The sequence below is a fragment of the Bubalus bubalis genome, chromosome 5 (genome assembly GCF_019923935.1).
Source record: "Bubalus bubalis isolate 160015118507 breed Murrah chromosome 5, NDDB_SH_1, whole genome shotgun sequence".
Lineage (NCBI taxonomy): Eukaryota > Metazoa > Chordata > Mammalia > Artiodactyla > Bovidae > Bubalus > Bubalus bubalis.
The window spans coordinates 37,626,655-37,645,593 of record NC_059161.1 but is presented as its reverse complement, the minus strand read 5'-3'; the positions used below and the strand labels follow the sequence as shown (position 1 = coordinate 37,645,593).

At 43.7% G+C, this 18,939-nt stretch overlaps 1 protein-coding gene across 2 annotated transcripts in view; it reads right to left on the bottom strand.

Moving 5' to 3' along the window:
• The window catches only part of UBE4B (ubiquitination factor E4B), a 121,741-nt gene that overhangs the window by 7,481 nt on the left and 95,321 nt on the right, over nt 1–18,939 (bottom strand). For both annotated transcript variants that reach the window (XM_006076707.4, XM_006076708.4), the window contains 6 exons: nt 18,181–18,279; nt 17,235–17,470; nt 10,361–10,487; nt 8,146–8,290; nt 3,845–3,979; nt 718–909 (listed from right to left, as the gene is read on the bottom strand). In XM_006076707.4, the coding sequence (XP_006076769.1) occupies nt 718–909; nt 3,845–3,979; nt 8,146–8,290; nt 10,361–10,487; nt 17,235–17,470; nt 18,181–18,279 (934 nt within the window). The remainder of the gene's footprint in view (nt 1–717; nt 910–3,844; nt 3,980–8,145; nt 8,291–10,360; nt 10,488–17,234; nt 17,471–18,180; nt 18,280–18,939) is intronic.

Sequence of the window (18,939 nt, the reverse complement as noted above, 5' to 3'; positions counted from 1 at the left end):
CTCTGCCCCACGCTAACCGTGTGGCTCTCTAACCTCTGTGTGCCTCCAAGGGCGTGAGGAATCCAAGGGAATCTGTATCTCAGGATTTTGTGAGAGTCAAAAGTGAAACCATGAAAGGAGGTTAAACCCTGACATGTGGTTAATAACCATTAGTTACTAAGGTGCTGAAGATGCTGCAGGACAGAGGAACATGGAGGGAGAAGAAGCCCCGTAGATTCTGAAAAATTAAAAATCAAGGCTGGACTGGGGTTGCTGGAACTAAATTGGCAGCTGTGGAAATGAAAACCACAAAATGGATGTGATCACCAGAACTCAAGGAATAAGGGAGGGAAGGATGTAAAAATAACAAACAAGGTCTGAAACCTGGAACCACAGAATTAACAGCAGCACTGAAGCTGAAGAGACTCCCTGAGAAAACAGGGTTTCTTCTGAGCTTAAGAGATTTGTCAAGCAAGGCCCTTACCATGACAGGTTACAAACTCAACTGGAAATGGATCTGAGAGCTCACCTGTTCATCTCCATTTACACCAGACAAGTTTCCCTTGCCGCTGTGGCTGTTATTTTTTACATCCTAAAAACTTTCCAAGCTACATTTTGCAATGTGTCCCCTTCCTTGATTTCCAGTGGGGAAAATCCAGAAACAGAGGGATGTGCACGGAGTCTGCCAGGACATCCACAAGGAAGCAAACTCAAGTCGCCCGCCCCCCAGGCACTGACCTGGTCGTCAGCGATGGCTTTCGCGAACCGGGCACAGTCCAGCTGCAAGTAAATATCGGTCAGTTGGTCCAACAGCTTCTTTGGTTCAAAGCCATATTTCTCGGGGTTTTCAACTTTCAGGTCACGGCACTTCGGGCCACAGAGTTGCTGAAGATTGAAGTTCAGCATCGCGGCCAATCGGGGTCCAAGTTCCTAGGGAATCACAGGATAACAGGGCAAGTCAAGCTGTCAGGTCAAGTAAGGAGGACCAAACACTCCCCTTTCAGAGACTGCAGGGCCAGGAATTGACAGGATAGACATTCAAAGAATCCCTTACCTGTGCTACATCATATAAGCTGAAGGACATTCTATTCAGCCTTCTCTTTACTCTCCATTTCTAAGCCAACAATTCTAATGCTTAACAGAATGCTGCAGCCTGATGAAATATTTATAAATACCAAAAAAGCAACCTTTTCTTTAAATTCATGTTTTTAATTATAAAAACAACAATCACTTCGAATTTGCTGAGAAACAAGTCACAGAAGTTTGAGTCTGCTCTTTCAGCCATCTTTACGTATTATGTTTATAAATTTCCAATGTTCCTGGCAGTTTAGACAATATGCACCATTCTCTTTTATCAGATGCAAAGAGCAGAGAAATATAAAAGAGAAGATAAAATCTGTCTTGAATAGTTTTAAATCAAGCCGGTGAAACAAAACAAATGAAACAACTAGAAGGTAAGTATGAAGTAACATGCCATAACCCCACTAGATGATACAGGACTACTACACGTGGGCATACACTGCTTTAAGGAAACCAGAGAGGGGAAATCTCACTTCAAGAGTATTAAACAGTGGCCATAAATATGAGTCTTGAAGGCTTCTATTTAAGGAACAAGGTTTTCATTAAATTTAATGACTGGATCTATACAAATTCAACTTAAACTTGGCTTTTAAAGGACCTACTCTTGCACAAAGTATAGTATTCTGTATTTTTTTTTTTGATAAATATATATTCTTTAATCTACTATTCTTCACTGAAGTATGATGGAATGTCATCCCTTGGGTTAAGATGAATATATCCATGCTATTATTCTATAAACACTATCATTTTTGATCCACAATTTCCAAATACTCTATGTCTTCATAATACATCCATAACTTTTAAATTATTAAAAAAAATTTTAATTGGAGGATAATTGCTTTACAATGCTGTGTCAGTTTCTGGTATACAACATGAATCAGCTATATATATACATACATCCTCTTCCTCTTACGCCTCCCTCCCCCACCGTATTCCTATATTTGTTAAGAAACCATGAGATAAAAGAGTGATTAAGAATAGAATATAACTGGTCATTTTTCTTTCTGAAGTGGGAGAGTTTTGTGTTGACCAGCCAAGATCAGCCCAGAAGGCGAAAACAGTACAGCAAAGGAAAAAGAAAGATGATGGCAGGCAGAGGCAAAGCCTGGGGGCAGAGACCACGACCCCCGTGTGTGGCAGCTCCGATCAGTGAGTAGATCTTGAAAAAAATTAATTTTAACTGACATGAAAATATTAGACTTAGCTTTCAATAATTTCCTTTAAAAATGAAGAATTTAGAGCTAACAAAAGGCTTTATGATAATTTAGTCTCAAATGATATTTTTAAATATTTCTTTTTATTTATTTATCTGTTTGGCTGTGTGGAGTCTTAGCTGTGGCACAAGGGATCTTCGATATTCATTGAGGCATGTGAACTCTTAGCTCGGGCATGGGGGATCCAGTTCCCTGATCGGTCCCTCTGCGTCGGGAGCTCAAAATCTTGGCCACCGGACCACCGGGGAAGTCTCTCAAATACTTTTTATAGTTTCCGACCCTCTAAACAACCAGAAGGCACTGCCATCGGGGCACCTGAACATAAAATACAACATGACTTAGAGCAGGGACTGGCACATTCCGGGCTGTAAGACAAATCCGGCCTGCTGCCTCAGTTGAGGCAGTCACTGGAACACAGTAACAGCAGAGTTAGTAGCTGAGACAGAGACTGTGCGGCCCACAACATATAAACTATTCACTGTCTGGCCTTTACAGAAAAAGTTTATAGAAACTCCATTTGCAAGGTTTTAAGGGAAGCAAGTGTCTGAAATACCTTGTCTAAATGAGTTGCCGTGTTCTTATGCTTTTAATGATGCACTGTTTGCTTCATTCTCTGCTGCTCCTGTGCTGAAATCTATTTTTGAAAAGACATGAAATGGAAAGGGGACAGGGGAGGGGGCCCATCTCGCGAGCTGCACCCAGGCCAGGGTGTGGTGATAATCCTGAAGGTAAGAGTAAACAGGGAGAGGACTATCCTGAGGTCCAGTGGCTGAGGCTGTGTTTCCACTACAGGGGGTACGGTTTTGATCCCTGGGGAACTAAGATCCCACATGCTGTGCTGTGCATCCAAAAATTTCTTTTTAAAAAAGAGAGAGAAACTAGAGGAAATACCAAATCTGAGGTCCCTTTCTTGCCTTCCTTATTACCCTTGTCGTGGCCACATTATAACGCCCCTAAACTCCGTGTGTGTGTGTGTGTGTGTGTGTGTGTGTGTGTGTGTGTTGAGGGGGTGGTCAAAGCATAGCAGAGATTTTCATTTATGCCTCTCAGCTTTGACTTCAGAAACAGGATCCAGGTCTCTTCAATCAAGTCAAAGCCAAACATTCTGTCTACCAGTGACCTATCATAAACCCTAATTAAGGCTCTCAATAACCTTTGACTTCTTGAATGTAACAAAGCTACACTGAAGAGAACCAAAAATCTTATATGTCAATTATTTCTACTTAATAAACTCTAATTTCCAATTGATGTCACTTTATACTTTTCTTATAAATAAAACACAAGAATCAATAATGATAAAAATATGCCACAGCTTCAACATTAATAATCCAATGTGCTGTCTCAGCAGAAAGTGAATTAAAAGTGACTGCCTGCAGACTTCAGTGTATCAGCAGAGTGCTGTGCATATCAATTACATAACTGGGAACAAACTCAGTGACAGAATTAACTGATCGGTGACTGTGATGCTAAAACACCCAAAATTTCAATGACGACTATATTTAGTTCTAAGTTGATAGGTTCTGAATGTTGAATCCAACAGACAAAACAAATACCCCGAAGGTTCTACTCACAGGTCTCAGGAACGGCTTCTGGACCTGCTTGGTGAGGATATGGAACATGTCCACCGTCTCCGTCGCCAGGGCAAGATAGGAGCGCGAAACGCGCTCGTCCTGAGCGAGCTGGGACTGGCGAGCCTGCTGCTGATCCTGGGGAACAGTGAACAGATGCCAGACACATCTCAGTGCTAGTCGCCAGCTCACCAAGCTCCAAGTGCAAGGGAAAAATACAGTCAGCTCATAACTAGGGAAGTGTGTTATACCGCCAACAGACTTGGGGAATCATAGAACCACCTGCATGGCAAATGTTCCAGATTACTGAGGTGTATTCCTTTTGCCATCAGACATCCTTAGGACTTTGAAGAAGTGACCCTGACACATGATTTAACATACACGAGACTCAGTTTCCTCAATGACAAAAAGAAGTCGTCATCAACCTCTATTCAGGATGAAATAAGTGGTGATGTGCTTGATACACACTAGGGCCTAATAAAGGATGTTCACTGTCCTTAATGACAACCTTTACTTAGTCAGCATTATTTTGAAAACATGAGATGAGATGCTGTGCCACTGAAGTCCGTAGGTTTTGCCACAACACCAAGGCCTGGAGATGGCTAAGCTTTTGAACCATGTCTTTCCACAGCAGTCAGGCTGCAGCCTTTACAACTGTCAGTGTGCTTGCCTCAGGCTCCATCCTCCTCCTCCTCCTTCTCTGACAGAGGCTGGAACATGAGATAACAAGGTGGATTTGACTCATGGGTAAAGTAAGATGGAGCAGAGAAGGCTCTGCAAGGAATAAAACATAGAAATGTCAGGATGGGTTTATATTCTTACAGTTGCTCAGAGGCCAGCTTACTTTGTGTTGGGAGAGAGAAAATAGCTGGCAGAGCTGATGGAGCCACACCAGGACACCCTGGGAAAGCACCTGGAGGAGGACCTGCATCAGGGTTGCACGACCTGCCCACTGCCCTCTGGACAGGACCAAAAAGGCGAAGTAGGGGGACTGGAAGAACAGCAAAGTGAGAACCATCTCAATGTGGGTCTGGGCGTCTTGCTCATTTATCAATCACGGGCCAGGCCTCTATTGGGGATGGAGCACAGAATACGACCAAAAAGGCTCCTTACCTCATGGAGCTTAGATTCCAGTTAGAGAGACAAGCAATAAACAGACACCCACCCAAACAGATGCTTTATTAAGAAAAATAAAGGAGGGCAGCAAGGAGGAAGAGTGTGCTGGGGTCAGGGTGCTACTCTGGAAAAAGTAGTCAGGGAAGGCCTCTCTGAGGAGGTGACATTTAAGAAGGTAGCTAAAGGAAGTGAATTAGCAAAAATCCAGGGTAAAAGCACTCCAGGTGGAAGGAACAGCAAGTGCAAAGGCCCTGCTGGTCGGGGGAGAAGCAAGGAGGCAGGTGTAGCCAGGGAAAAGGAGTGAAGGGAGAAGGGCAGGGCCAATAGTGCATGCTCAGGGAGAATTCGGGAAGCCTGAAAGGGCTCTGAGCAGAGTGGCGATGAGAAGTTGACAGAGGGCTTCCCTGGTGGTGCAGTGGTAGAGACTCTGCACTTACAATCCAGGAGGCACAGGTTTGATTCCTGGTCAGGGAACTAAGATTTACACATGCCACAAGGCACGGCTGAAGGAAAAAAAAAAATGAAGCCAACTGGGATTTTAACACCATCCTTCTGGAGTGTACACTGGCAAGGGTGAAGGCTGAGAGACCACAGGGGAGTCTTCTCCAGGTAAGAGACGGTAGTGGTCTAGAGGTAGAGCAAAGAGGTCAGACAATGAATATATTTTGAGAGAGAGCCTAGGGGCATTTGCTGAGACAGCGAGAGGAAGCAAGGAAGACTCCACAGGTGCTGACCCAGAGCACTGAGTAGAATGCAGTCCTCATTTTCTGAGACAGGGCAGAGGAGATCCGGAAAACAACTTTTGGACACAAGTGGAGATCCTAGTAGAACCCCGGGCAGAGGCAAGTCAACAGCTAGTTACATAAGCCTGAATCAACTTACATAAGCCTGAATCAAGAGTGAGCCGAGCTTGGGAGGCACATTTTGGAGTCTTTAGAATACAGACAGTAAAAGCCTTGGAACAGATGAGGTCGGCCTGCAGCGGTTTTCAACTAGGGGCATCAGGTACTGTGTGGGAGTACTTCCGGTTGCCTGATAACTGGAAGTAGGAGGGACACATCACTGGCATTAAATGGGCACGAGCTGGAGATGCCCTGCAGCATCTGGGACAGTCTCTCCTGACAAAGAATTACTCTTACGTCAAAACTCCAACCAGCACCCTCACCAAGGAACACACGACCTAGGGAAAGTCGTGTGTGGAAAGAGAAGAGAAGACAACTGAGGTCTGAGCACTGGGGAGGAGCAGGCAGGGAGAGGGGAGGCAGGAAGTGATTTCAAAGCCAAGTGGAACTGATTTCTGAAATAGCATTCGTCAGGGATTATTTATGCCCTTTCCCCATCCATTAACACAGAAAAAAAATCAATATTATGTGCTCAGTCGCCTCATAAACAAAAGCTCTTATGATAAGCACTGGCCCTGGACAAGACAATGTGCTGCAGAACCACATCCCAACATGGACAGCATAAGCTGGTCCCGCACAGGCATCATGAGCGACATCAAGCGGGCATCACAGGAGTGGAGAGAAAGGTGAGACACTGCAGCTCCCCTAATGGGGAGCCAACTATGAGGGAGTATTTGGACAAGACCTCCTTCAAAGGATGGGTAAGAGTTTAATACCTAACAGCAGAAAGTACAGCATTTTGGACAGAAGTGTCTCAAGGCAAATAAAACCACAGGAGCTGTACATCCTGAACACGTTCTTCAGGCTGGTCCTGAACTCAGTCCTCACCATCCACCATCTCTCCTCACAGTTTTCCTCAAGGCAGGCACTACCTCTGACTTACGGGCCAGGAAACAGAGACGATGAACTCAATGAGTGGCAGTGCCAGTTGTCAAACCCAGGTCCCCTGGATTCCAAAGCTGGGGCTCTTTCAACTACAGCTCATCGGTCTCCCTGGCACATTCTACAAGGGCTGGGGGACCGGGCCAGATGGAGTTGAAGGACTGGTAAGCTTCGGAGGATGGCTTAGGGCCACCTGGGGCTGTGGAGGCTCAGGCGCAGGGCTGACTGCAGCCTGTGTGAATCAGAGAGCAGAGGAGGAGGGTTTTGGAGGCCCCGGAGCAAGACAGTTTAAGGTGTGTCTAAAAATGAATATGAGTGATGAGAAGGACAAAGTGTATCTAGAGGGTGGAAAAAGACGACAACCACTGCATTATCTCACGAATACAATTAGAGGGGCTTGAGGAGCATGTTGGCATGGACTCCAGACAAATCCAGAAATCATGGACTCTGGGTGAAACCCCCTAAAAGGGTGAAGTCTGTAGTTGAAGCACTTTGGCTAGAGTAAGATGTAGAATTCTTATCAAAGCTGTGAGAATACTTGGAATGAAAACCTTCCTCAATGTGCTTCAACACTCGACGTTTGAGGACAGAGGAGCATGGTGGACTACAGTCACAGAGATGCAGAGTCGGAAATGATAAAGCGACTGAACAACCACCACAAGACAGTTTTGACTCTACGACTTTAGAACCTCAGTAACTTTTTCATTTTGAGCATGCTACTTACAGTCAAGAAAAAGTAGACTTCCCTACTTTCTGGAAAGCAGTTCTGATTTTGAATCTAACAAGACCAGGAGCAGAACCAGCCAATATATGAGGCAACCAACAGCTGTCAAAGGCTTAGTAAATGACCAGGGAACCACCTAAACGACTGCAATAAATGTCAGGAGACGGCAGTAGGCGGCCGCCAGCACAGCAAGCATATCTCATGGAACCTGGCAAGACAGGCCTCTTTTCTATTTATAACTGAACATAAAAAAAGCAAGATCTATTGAAAGGAAAAACACTATATCAGAGTCCTTCAGGGGTGTTCACACAGTTGTCTACAGAAGATCAAATCAAATTCTTTTCTAGCAAGACAGAATTCTAGAGATTTATTCCCTAGTTACTTTCCTAAATATTCATCAACATATTCAAACAATAAAAGCTCTTCTCCCTAAAAAGCCCTTTACAATTAAAAAGGCAGAGGAAGTTTCCAGGACGCATTCTGAAAGACTTCTCGGCTCATTGTCTGGCTTTAAGTCATGTCTTAAGGTCTCTCCCACTCAAAACCCACGCTGGAATTTCCCAAAAGCCCACAGGAGGGAGACAGCAAGCGCTGGCCAGCCGGTCTCATCTAAGCCTTGAGACCCGCGGAGGCAGCCGTCCGCGCAGGGCTCCGCCTGGGCCCCTGCACCATGTCCTCACCCGGGGCAGCTGGTCCCACTGTTCTTTGTTCTTCATCTCCTCCTGCACTTCGTGGATCCGCTTCAGAGACTCCAGACTCTCATCGAGCAAGAACGTCGTGTCGTTTATCAGCATGTTTATATAGCGGACAAACTGCTTCCCAGAACTGAAAAGCAATTACACGCGACACAGTCACACGTTTGCTGGCAGCAAATGTGGTGGCAGGTCTCAGAGAAAAATGGCCTCCACCCAAGTGCTACCCACCGTGCCCCGCAGAGCCACCAGCCTTGACACAACTCGATGCTGGGACCCCCCGCATCTCCCCTTAGATTATGTGATTCTTTTATATTAATTGTGATAAGCTCATTCCAGTGATGTGCTGGAGCCACCTGGCATGGTTCCTCAGAGTCATTGCTAATAACATTCTAGAATTCTGTGAGCAAATTCCCTTGGCAGCTTCAACTCTGGCATCAGTGGAAGTACTTACACCCTGAAAACCAGCAAGTGCTGACTTCCAGCACCCCCAGCTCCAGAGACTGGGTTACCAGCACTACCCTGGCTCATTCCCTAAATAATTTTAAGTAGAGAAAACACTCTTCCAGGCTAGAAAAAATATGCTTAAGCTCACCAAGATATAAGGAAAGCACAAATACCCACATATAAAAGATAAGAGAACTAATGACACAATCTTCTTTATAAAGAAAGACACACTTAAGAAAAATTGGAAGCTGTAATACAGTTAAAGTACGATATTAACGTTCTTTATAGAAACAGAAGCTTCAATCTTCGGAACTGTCCTGTAAATCCTATTATAATGGACAGACTACCTGGGGAGCTGAGATGGCTTGGTCCACCTATTAGATTCTGAACCTGTCAGATTAGGAGAGAAAAGAGGAACTACTCTTCAGGATCTATTGCTGAGAAATCAGAAGGCAGCAGGGCCTTGCCTTGGGAAGACAAGTACCTGTTAACAAAGGCAGAGGCCTGGATATCAGGAGACTGGAAATTCAGAATGAACACTCCTAATCAGCACTATACAGATGGAGCTGTAGGCATGCCTGGTCTCCTAAGCTCACTGCAAGCTTTTGCTGGTATATACTTCTGAAAACAAGAGCAGCTCATGGAAAGAAAGAACTAACCTAAAGGGTTTATTTTGTGGGAAGCTATCAAAGAAATGGCTACTCCACTGCCCATACTTCCACTGTTGAATGGTAATTCAGTTAACAAGTGACAGCTAGGCTTGATCAAGGATTGAATATGGGTTGCAAATATCAGAGTAGATGGGATAAAATTTCTTCTTAAGACTAATTCAAGAGATCAACATTTTCATCTACTTTTATTTTTAAAGCACATTTAAAAATTTTCTTTTTAATTGGGAGGATAATTGCTTTACAATGTTGTGTTGGTTTTTGCCATACAGCAACATGAATCAGTCACAGGTAGACTCATGTGCCCTCCCCCTTGAACCTCCCTCCCGCCTCCCACTCATCCCCCTCCCCCGAGGTTGTCACAGAGCACCAGGTTTGAGCTCCTTGCATCAAAGATGTGAGCTTGCTGCATCATACAGCAAATTCCCGCTGCCTATCTATTCTACATGTGGCAGTGGATATGTTTCAATGCTGCTCTCTCAACTTGTCCCACCCTCTCCTTCCCCAACTGTGTCCACAAGTCTGCTCTTTGTATCTGTGTCTCCACTGCTGCACCTTAAAGTAACTTAGATGGCATTACTAATGTCCAGGTTTAAGCAGTCACTGAAACTTCAGGTTGGTAATGAGACAAACTTCATCAAGGTCTAGGCCCTCCCTACAAAGAACATCAATGACATCAAATGACAGCCTTCACACTAGCTGCTTTTGAATCTGAAGTCCTCCTAACGCTTCTAACTCTAAAGCTTGATTTTAACATATTCAAAGAGTGCTAGAAGATCCCATTTCAGCCATTCTGCAAATTCATGTAATACTATAATCAAGAAACACCAAAAAACACAACACTTCATCTCAGAACAGATTCTGTCTCCATGTATACTATGCCCAAAGTATCTTGACAAATCTAAAATTCAGCAAAGTCTGGCAGGCAGAGATTTTGATAATCCTTCTCACATTTAGCAGGACCATCTGGAAAACTCAGAGGAGACAAACCTAACAGTCAACAAGAACCAGCTGGGAAAGCTTTTAAGTGGCTGTTCTCCCTCTGATTTGCAAGAACCAAGTGGTGACATTAGGGGCCCAATACTCACTTGAACTCCTCCATAAAGGTGCCGTGGTGAGCTATGTTTTGCCAAAGGCTTTTAAAAATGGTGCTAATATGATAGCGAATGGTGAACTTGTCGTAGAACTCACTGGTGGCGCCGGTGTGCTCAACGTCTGAAGAAGAAAGACAAGGGACTGAAGGATACGGACTTTCTTACCTTTCTAAAAGCAGCTATTGCTGCTATAACATTAATAAGTAATATGAATCTGCAAAATCAGAGATGTGATACAATTTTGTCTCTATCTCATACATAAGGCAGAAGAGAAATTACAAGTGGTTTTGAAGACAGACCTTCACAGTGAAGGAGGGCAATGACATTTTGTTGTTGTTACTGTAACAAAATGAACTGGTCTGGGAAAATCGATGGGCATCACTGGGCTAGCATCTCCAGTGACCAGAGCTGAATTACCAGACCTCTCCCAACTGTTACTAGTTTATAGAAACTCCATAACACTGCCCTGAGTGGGAAAAAAAAAACTGGGTTAAATTTTGTTAAGGGCAATATATCTATTGAATGTGACTATCACTTTAACTGTTTTTGTATAACTGATATTTTAAAACGTGTATCAAACTAGAGAAAAGCACAGTAAATCTCTATATACTCATCATTCATTTACCAGTTATCATAATCCACGTAGCTTTTAAAATGGAACAAAGATCAAACTTCTTATAAAAAGACAAATAGCGTAAGCATGAGAAATTCCTGAACTCATGACAATAAAAAGAGGGAAAACTGTCAGGTAAAGACAATGGACTTAAAGAAAAGATGCAAGACACTACAAACCCGGGCGGGAATAAAAACACAACATGTTCAAAGACTGATCTCCAAGGATATTCATTAAAGCACTATTTATACGGAAGAAAATATAAATAATCCAATGCCCAAGAGAGAACGCAAAAAAGGTATTTGTGATATAAATCTGTCTGTCAATGCAGCAGACACAAGTTTAATTCCTGGGTCGGGAAGATCCCCTGCAGAAGGGAATGGCAACCCATTTCAGTCTTCTTGCCTAGAAAATTCCATCACCACAGTCCATGGGATCAAAAAGAGTCAGACATGACTGAGCACACGTACATGCACACACAAATAAAACCACAGGCTACCAAAGAAAATATACAGTTTGAGTCCAATCATATTAACAAATATACACACTCACACATGCGAGATACAAGCTGACTGGAAAGATACAGAGCAAAATGTTAACAGAGATTCTGAGTGCAGACATTATCAACGAGCTTTATTTTCTTTTTGTTATCTTCTGTATTTCCCAATGAACACTTAATAGGGACTTAAAAAACAAAAAAAGTTACTTAAAGATAAAAGGATAGTACCTTAGTATGAAGATCTAAAAGCACCTTTCTTTAAGCTGAACTAAGCATCGTCTTATTAACTGTACAGAAGTGTGAACTGCAGTATGGAGGAGGGCTGACTCAGCGGAGTCTATGGGAGAAACACACAGGGGCTGACACAGAGCCTCGTCTATGCTTGAAATGGCCCAGAACACCTGTCCTGTATCCTGAACACAGCAGAGACTAAGTAATGACCGTGAACTTAGGACTCCTACATCTCTCCCAACATTAAAAAAAGTTCATTGCTAATGTTCCCTCAAAATTGCATCAGTCCAAGATACAATCCCCAAGTCCTAGTTCTTTTTTCCCCAAACTTTAAACCTTTTATTTTGTATTGTTGCTGTTCAGTAGCAAAGTCGGGTCCGACTCTTTGTGACCTCAGGGACTGAAGCATGCCAGGCTTTCCTGACCTTCACTATCTTCTTGGAGTCTGCTTAAACTCATGTCTATTGAGCCAGTGATGCCGCCAATCATCTCATCCGGTCACCCCCTTCTCCGTTTGCCCTCAATTTTCCCCAGCTTCAGGGACTTTTCCAATGAGTTAGTTCTTCACATCAGGTGGCCAAAGTATTGGAATATAACCAACTAACAATACTGTGACAGTTTCACATGTACAGCAAAGGGACTCCGCCCTACATATATATGTGTCTACTCTCCCCCAAACTCCCCTCCCATCCAGGTTGCCACGTAACATTGAGCAGAGTTCCCTACGCTATACAGCAGGACCTTGCTGGTTATACAATTTAAATACAGCAGTGTGTACAAGTCCATCCCAAACTCCCAAACTATCTCTTCCCCTTGTCCTTACCCCACTGGCAACCATAAGTTCTTTTTCTAAGTATATGAGTCTGCTTCTATTTTGTAAGTTCATTTGTATCATTTCTTTTTATATTTCACATATAAGGAATATCATATGGTATTTCTCCTTTTTTGTCTGTCCCAAGTCCTATTTCTAGAAGGCCTGCAGAGATCTAGATCCCTGCTTCCTGCTCACAAGTCTTCTTGATTCAATAAGCTGCCCAGGGCCCTCAGGGCCTTTCCATGTGCTGTTCTCACTGCCTGCCACACTGTGGCTGAGATCTTCTCAGGGCTCCCTCTTTAGTCTTGTTTTCAACACCATTCCAAAGTCATCTCCTTGGAGACCTGACTGTGCTTCTTAAAAGTAACACCAGGCTGGCGACACTTCCCTGGCGGTCCAGCAGTTAAAACTTTACACTTCCATTGCAGAAGCTGCGGGTTCAATCCCTGGTCGGGGGACTAAGATCCCACATGCCAAGTGGTACAGTACCAAAAAAAAGTAGCACCAGGCCCTCCTCTCACACCCACTCTCTGTAAGTATCTTATTTATTGGTTCCACATCTGTTTTCACACCAGAATGCCTAACTGGCAGTGACAGGGGTTTTTGCATTTGCATGGCTAGGCCCAAGTGGCAACACCGGAGTTGATGTGTAGGAGGAGCTCCATGCGTATTTGCTGCTAAGTCACTTCTTTGTGCAACCCCAAAGACGGCAGCCCAGCAGGCTCCCCCGTCCCTGGGATTCTCCAGGCAAGAACACTGGAGTGGGTTGCCATTTCCTTCTCCAATGCATGAAAGTGAAAAGTGAAAGTGAAGTTGCTCAGTCGTGTCCGACTCTTCGCGACCCCATGGACTACAGCCTACCAGGCTCCTCCGTCCATGGGGTTTCCCAGGCAAGAGTACTGGAGTGGGGTGCCATCGCCTTCTCCGATGCGTATTTGCTGAGCTGGTGATTAAGTCTACTTGGGCTAACACTGTCTTTGCTGATTCAGATCAGCTTGGGAAAGGGAATGGTCTTGAAGCTGTCTTGGTTATCAGTGTTCTTCCTGCTTCTGAGTAGCCACATTTTGAGTGCTAGTCCTTAAGTACCACCTTTGTTCTAGTACAAATAAAATACTCTTTTTTTCAAAACTTGGGTTTCCCTGGTGGCTCAGTGGTAGAGAACCTGCCTGCAATGTAGGAGATGTGGATTTGATCCCTGGGTCAGGAAGATCCCCTGGAATAGAAAACGGCAACTCACTCCATTGGTCTCGCCTAGAAAATCCCACGGACAGAGGAGTCTGGCGGGCTACAGTCCATGGGGGCTGCAAAGAGTTGGACACGGCTGAGCACACTCACACACATCCTGAAACTCAGTTTTATTTCTGGAACAAACATTTGACCTTAAGCACTATCTAAGCTAGACCCTCTCTGGGGTGTAAAAGGGGAGTATGTTTCAGAGATCAAGCTCTAATTCATGTCTGAGAGCCGGCCGTGCTCAGGAGCCAGGACCTAAACCAGCAGGACTTAATGTGGATTTGCTGGACACGCTGGGGAGTGTCTGCCATGCCCACTGTGGGCTCCCCAGGCGCCGGGCCCCGGGGAACAGGTGGAGCACCTGTGCTAATGCCCAACTGCTGAGGTCGCTGCCACTCACTGGCTGCTGACCTTTAGTGAGCTTCTAGACCCTTCTATGCTTTAGTTTCCTCATTTGTAAGAGGGAGATATTTATAGCACCCATCTTGAGGACTGCTGTGGGGATTAAGTGAAAGGATCAGTAAATATTCAATAAGCAGTGGTTATTATTAGCACGGGTATCATCTTATCATCTACCCGTGATTACAGAGGGGGTCCAGGGCCAGAGGGCATGCTGCTTGGTGGCCAGGGAGAAAGGAGAAAGGAGACCCACCCATCCTCCCACTCCTGGAATCTTTATGGTGCTCCCCTGCCACCCCGCCCCACCCTGGGCCTCACAGGCAGGAGGCCTAGCCCTGTCCTTTATCCCAAAGCCACAGTGACAAGCCCAGGGCACTAACTGAGTACAAAATGCATTTAACTAAAATCTTTTTTGTTTTTTAAATACCGACAACACAAGTTTACTGTAGAATAATGAAGACATTAGCTAACTTTTTAAAAAGAAAAATAAAACCACTTACAATTTAACCATTCAAAAACAAACAACTCAGTGTTAACATTTTGGTGCGTATCTTCCCATACTTTTATCTGTAATATATATTTGTGTACCAAAAGGTGGTCACAGTTGACAAACTGTCCCATTAATGGCACTTTCTTTTTATTACTTAACCATTTAATGTAACTAACACTATTTTTTATGGCTCACATGGACCCACTGGATGGATAAATGATAATTTACTTAACTGACCTACAACTGGCAGTAATTTCTTTTTAATACTTTCACTATTTGTTGCTGCTGTTCTTGTTTAGTCACTAAGTCCTGTCTCTTTGCACCCCCATGAACTGCAGCACACCAGGCTCTCCTGTCCTTCACTGTATCCCAAGGTTTGCTCAGATTCAAGTCCATTGCGTCAGTGATGCTATCTAACCATTTCATCCTCTGCCACCTCCTTCTCCTTTTGCCACCTTCAATCTTACCCAGTAACAGGGCCTTTCCCAATGAGTCAGCTCTTCCCATCAGGTGGCCAAAGTATTGGACCTTTGGCTTCAGCGTCAGTCCTTCCACTGAGTATTCAGAGTTGATTTCCTTTAGGAAATCATTTGAGCAACCAGACTCCAATAACCCCAAGCCTTTTCCCTTGGTTCCCCCAGCCCCAGGGACAGAGAATGGCTGCTTCCAACACAGATTATCTGTTACTCCAATGTTCCTTATTATTATTATTTCTTGGCTGTGCCCCACAGCATGTGGGATCTTAGTTCCCCAACCAGAGATTGAACCTGTGCTGCTCAAAGTGGAAGTGAAGAATCTTCTCCACTGGACTGCCAGGGAAGTCCCCAGATAGGAACACTATTTAAAGTGTCTGGTGTGGATGGCCAATTTGCCTTCCAGAAAGGCTTTACCAACCTACATTCTCAGTTTCACAGCATTGATTCTCCATACTAGTGACAGAAGGGCTGAAATAGGCTTTTGCAGATTAGTTTATTTTCCTAAAACCATTTTAACACTGGGTATTCCCATCTTAAATATAAGTTTGATAGGTGAAAAGAGATACCTCATCTTTTTTTTTTTTTTTTTTTTTTTTTAAAGAAATTTAGGATTACCTTCAATTCAGTGAAGCCTGACATGCAGGGTACCATATGAGGTCCCGTTCTGTAAACAGCTGATGCACCAATTATACCTGAATGGCCCGTCGTCCTCTCCTACCAGGGATAAGAGGTAAGAGAAGGACAGGCGAGCCAAGCAAGGGCCTTTTACCCAGGAGTGCTCTCTGCTGTTGCCAAGGTGAGCATGTTAACAAAACTTCAAGGGGCTTGTGGACTTCTTTAGGTTTAAGAGGATACAGGTAGATTAGGGAAGGAGAGAAATTCCCAAGAGGTGACACAGGTAACAGTGACGAAGCGGAAGAAGACAGACAGACTCTTGAGCCTCAGAAGCAGAGAGAATTATGGGCACCATCTCAAAATAAGCAGGAGCAGGTCTTGATCAACTGGGAAGGGATGGCTGTCACTGAACACAGAAGAACCTTCAATCCACTGCTGCCTCTGTGAACAGAAAGGGACTGTGCTCATGGAGGCTGGGGTTTCTTTCAAGAGCAAGGCGAGTATATTCTGCTAAATGAGTGCCCAGAGCGTGCTAGGTTCAACAGAAGGTAAGAAGGCAGACAGCACACTTCTTTTCCTGAGAAATATACAACTGGAGAAAAACTGTGCCATCGGTACAATCACGTGCCTTTGGTAGAGAACAGGTGAATGCGGCCCACAGGTAACTAACTGGCTTTATGAAAATACATCTGCAGTTGAAAAGCCAAATTATGAATGGAAACTCAGAATATAGTTCAACCAGAAGAGGAGGACCTCCTTGCAGAGCGTCTGCTATGTTCTCAATCTTGTTCACCAGTGTCACCCAGCACCCAGGATAGTGCCTGGCAAAAAGTAGACATTCGATAAATATACAGAATTAGTGACCAGAGATCCTAATTCTGTTGGTTTCAGGGGGTGGCGGGGGGAGGTCCCAAGAATAAGCATTTTTAACCAGCTCCCTGTTTCACCCACAGTTTTGAAACTCTGTGTTTGCAAAACTAATGTTGTAAGTTAGAAACTAAAATGAACCAGGTGGGGCTCCCCTGCAAGTGGTTAGGAATTCACCACCAATGCAGGGGACATGGGTTTGAAACTCCTGAGGGCCATGTGCCCTAGCCCCTCCACAAGGGAAGCCACTGTAATGAGAAGCCTGAGCACCGCAGTCCCCCACTTGCTGCAATTAGAGAAAGCCCATGTGCAGCAATGAAGACCTAGCGCAGTCAAATATAAAATGAACCAGGTAATTTCAGATGAAAACATCAATTTGGTCTCAATGTAACCCCTCTACCATTTTATAGATTCCACTGAATTATCAGTGACTAGTATGTATTAAAGAGAGTGGTCAGTGTAAAGCTTCCACAACTCGAGTGGAAAATAACCAACAGTTTTTGTACTGCTGGTGGTGGATTAGTGGGTGATACTTCTATGTGGACACTAGGAGATTAGGTAGCAGGTTTAGAACAACCTCACCTGCTGGTTTTAGACAATCCTGCCCACCTGTACACACCAGGAACATTACCTGTATAAAACTTCATCAGGGAAGGGACCAATAACTTGGTGGAGAGGGGATGGTTCTCGATCATTTCAAAAAACTTCTGGGTCCTTGGCTGAACAGCAGGGTTGGTCATGAACATGACTTCTACCAGTTTGGCCACCAGATACGGATTTCGGATGTAGTTCTGGTTACACAACATCACGACAAGGAACATCACAATATCCTGAGTGCAGGGCTCGTAAAGCACCTGAGGAGAGTATCTGAAGAGAGGCGAGAAGGACAGGTAGTGAAGCTTCGAGAGGCTCAACGTGGGTGGATGCTGCTGACTGGGCGAGGAAGGGGACGAATAGGTCTAGGAACCAGGTTGCTGAATCCCCTTTAACTTGATGATTTTAAGGTGACTGTTCACATTATAACTGGTAGGATTTCAAACCCACTGTGTCTGTTGGCCACAGCACGTTACATTAATTTACGTCTTGGAAAATAAACCGAAGCTACAATTAAATCATAATTTTACAAAAGATCTTCACAACCAAAAAGACTTAAAAAATATTTTGATGAGTTTTCATTTTTTCAGATTTCAAATATTACTTATAAACTCAACTTAATTTTTTGTAAGCTTTCTCTAATTTTACAGTTGAGAAAAATATTGGTACCAAATACAGATGTGGGTATTTCTGGCTTTGAATGTTCACTCAGATATTTATAAACTGTTTTCTCCTTCTGTTTCTCAGAAACGCATACTAAGTTATTAAAAATTCAACCCAATTTTCACAGAGTATATTATTACTAGCATTGTTAATCCTGCTTCTGTCTTGAGATATTATTGGAATTGGCTTGGTGCCACAGCTGGATTTATTTTTCCAGTCTCTGGGCAGCATTCAGTGGCATCAAATGGAGGTTTGTAATACAATGTGTACATTAAATATAAATACATATTAGAAATATGTAATATGTGAATGGGACTTACTGTACAATAAAAAATAAAAATTCAGCAACATCTTCTACATAAAACTCAGGCAATGCTGCAAATACCTTGGGGACATCTGAATTTAAAGGCAGTGTTACACTGTCAGAGAGAGAAAAGTACAGGTTACAAAGTGAAACCATGACACATCAAACTATGAGGATTAGAACACTACAATTACAGTAAGTGGTTCATTCGGGAAAAGCTCTCATTCTATAGTACAACTAAGTAAAGAGTGCACAGGCAAAGAAACTGCAACCAGAAATGAACAGGGAATCATGAAGATGGGTGCTAAGGTGGACATGAATGCTGTTCCTTTTCTTGGTTTCCTGTTAAGATTAATGCAATAAATAAAATGTGAAGGAAACAAAACTGTCATGTTTGGTCATTTTATGCAGCTCAAACTGTTTAGACAATACAGCCACACATTTATTTTTTTGCTTTTATATGTTTGAATTTCATCTTTAACACTGCACATAAATGTTTTAGCATTTAGAGGCAAAATGCAACTTTTGATTCTTTGGAAGGCATCTGCTTCATATATTCTTCTTTCTCTTCCACAATTCCTTATGTGAATGATTGTAATCAATGCCATAATCTATACCTATATAGACTTTGAGGCTTCCCTGATGGCTCAGTGGTAAAGAACCCATCTGCAAGTTCAGGAGACCTGGGTTCGATCCCTGGTTCGGGAAGATCCCCTGAGAAGGAAATGGCAACCCACTCCAGCATTCTTGTCTGAGAAATCCCATGGACAGAGGA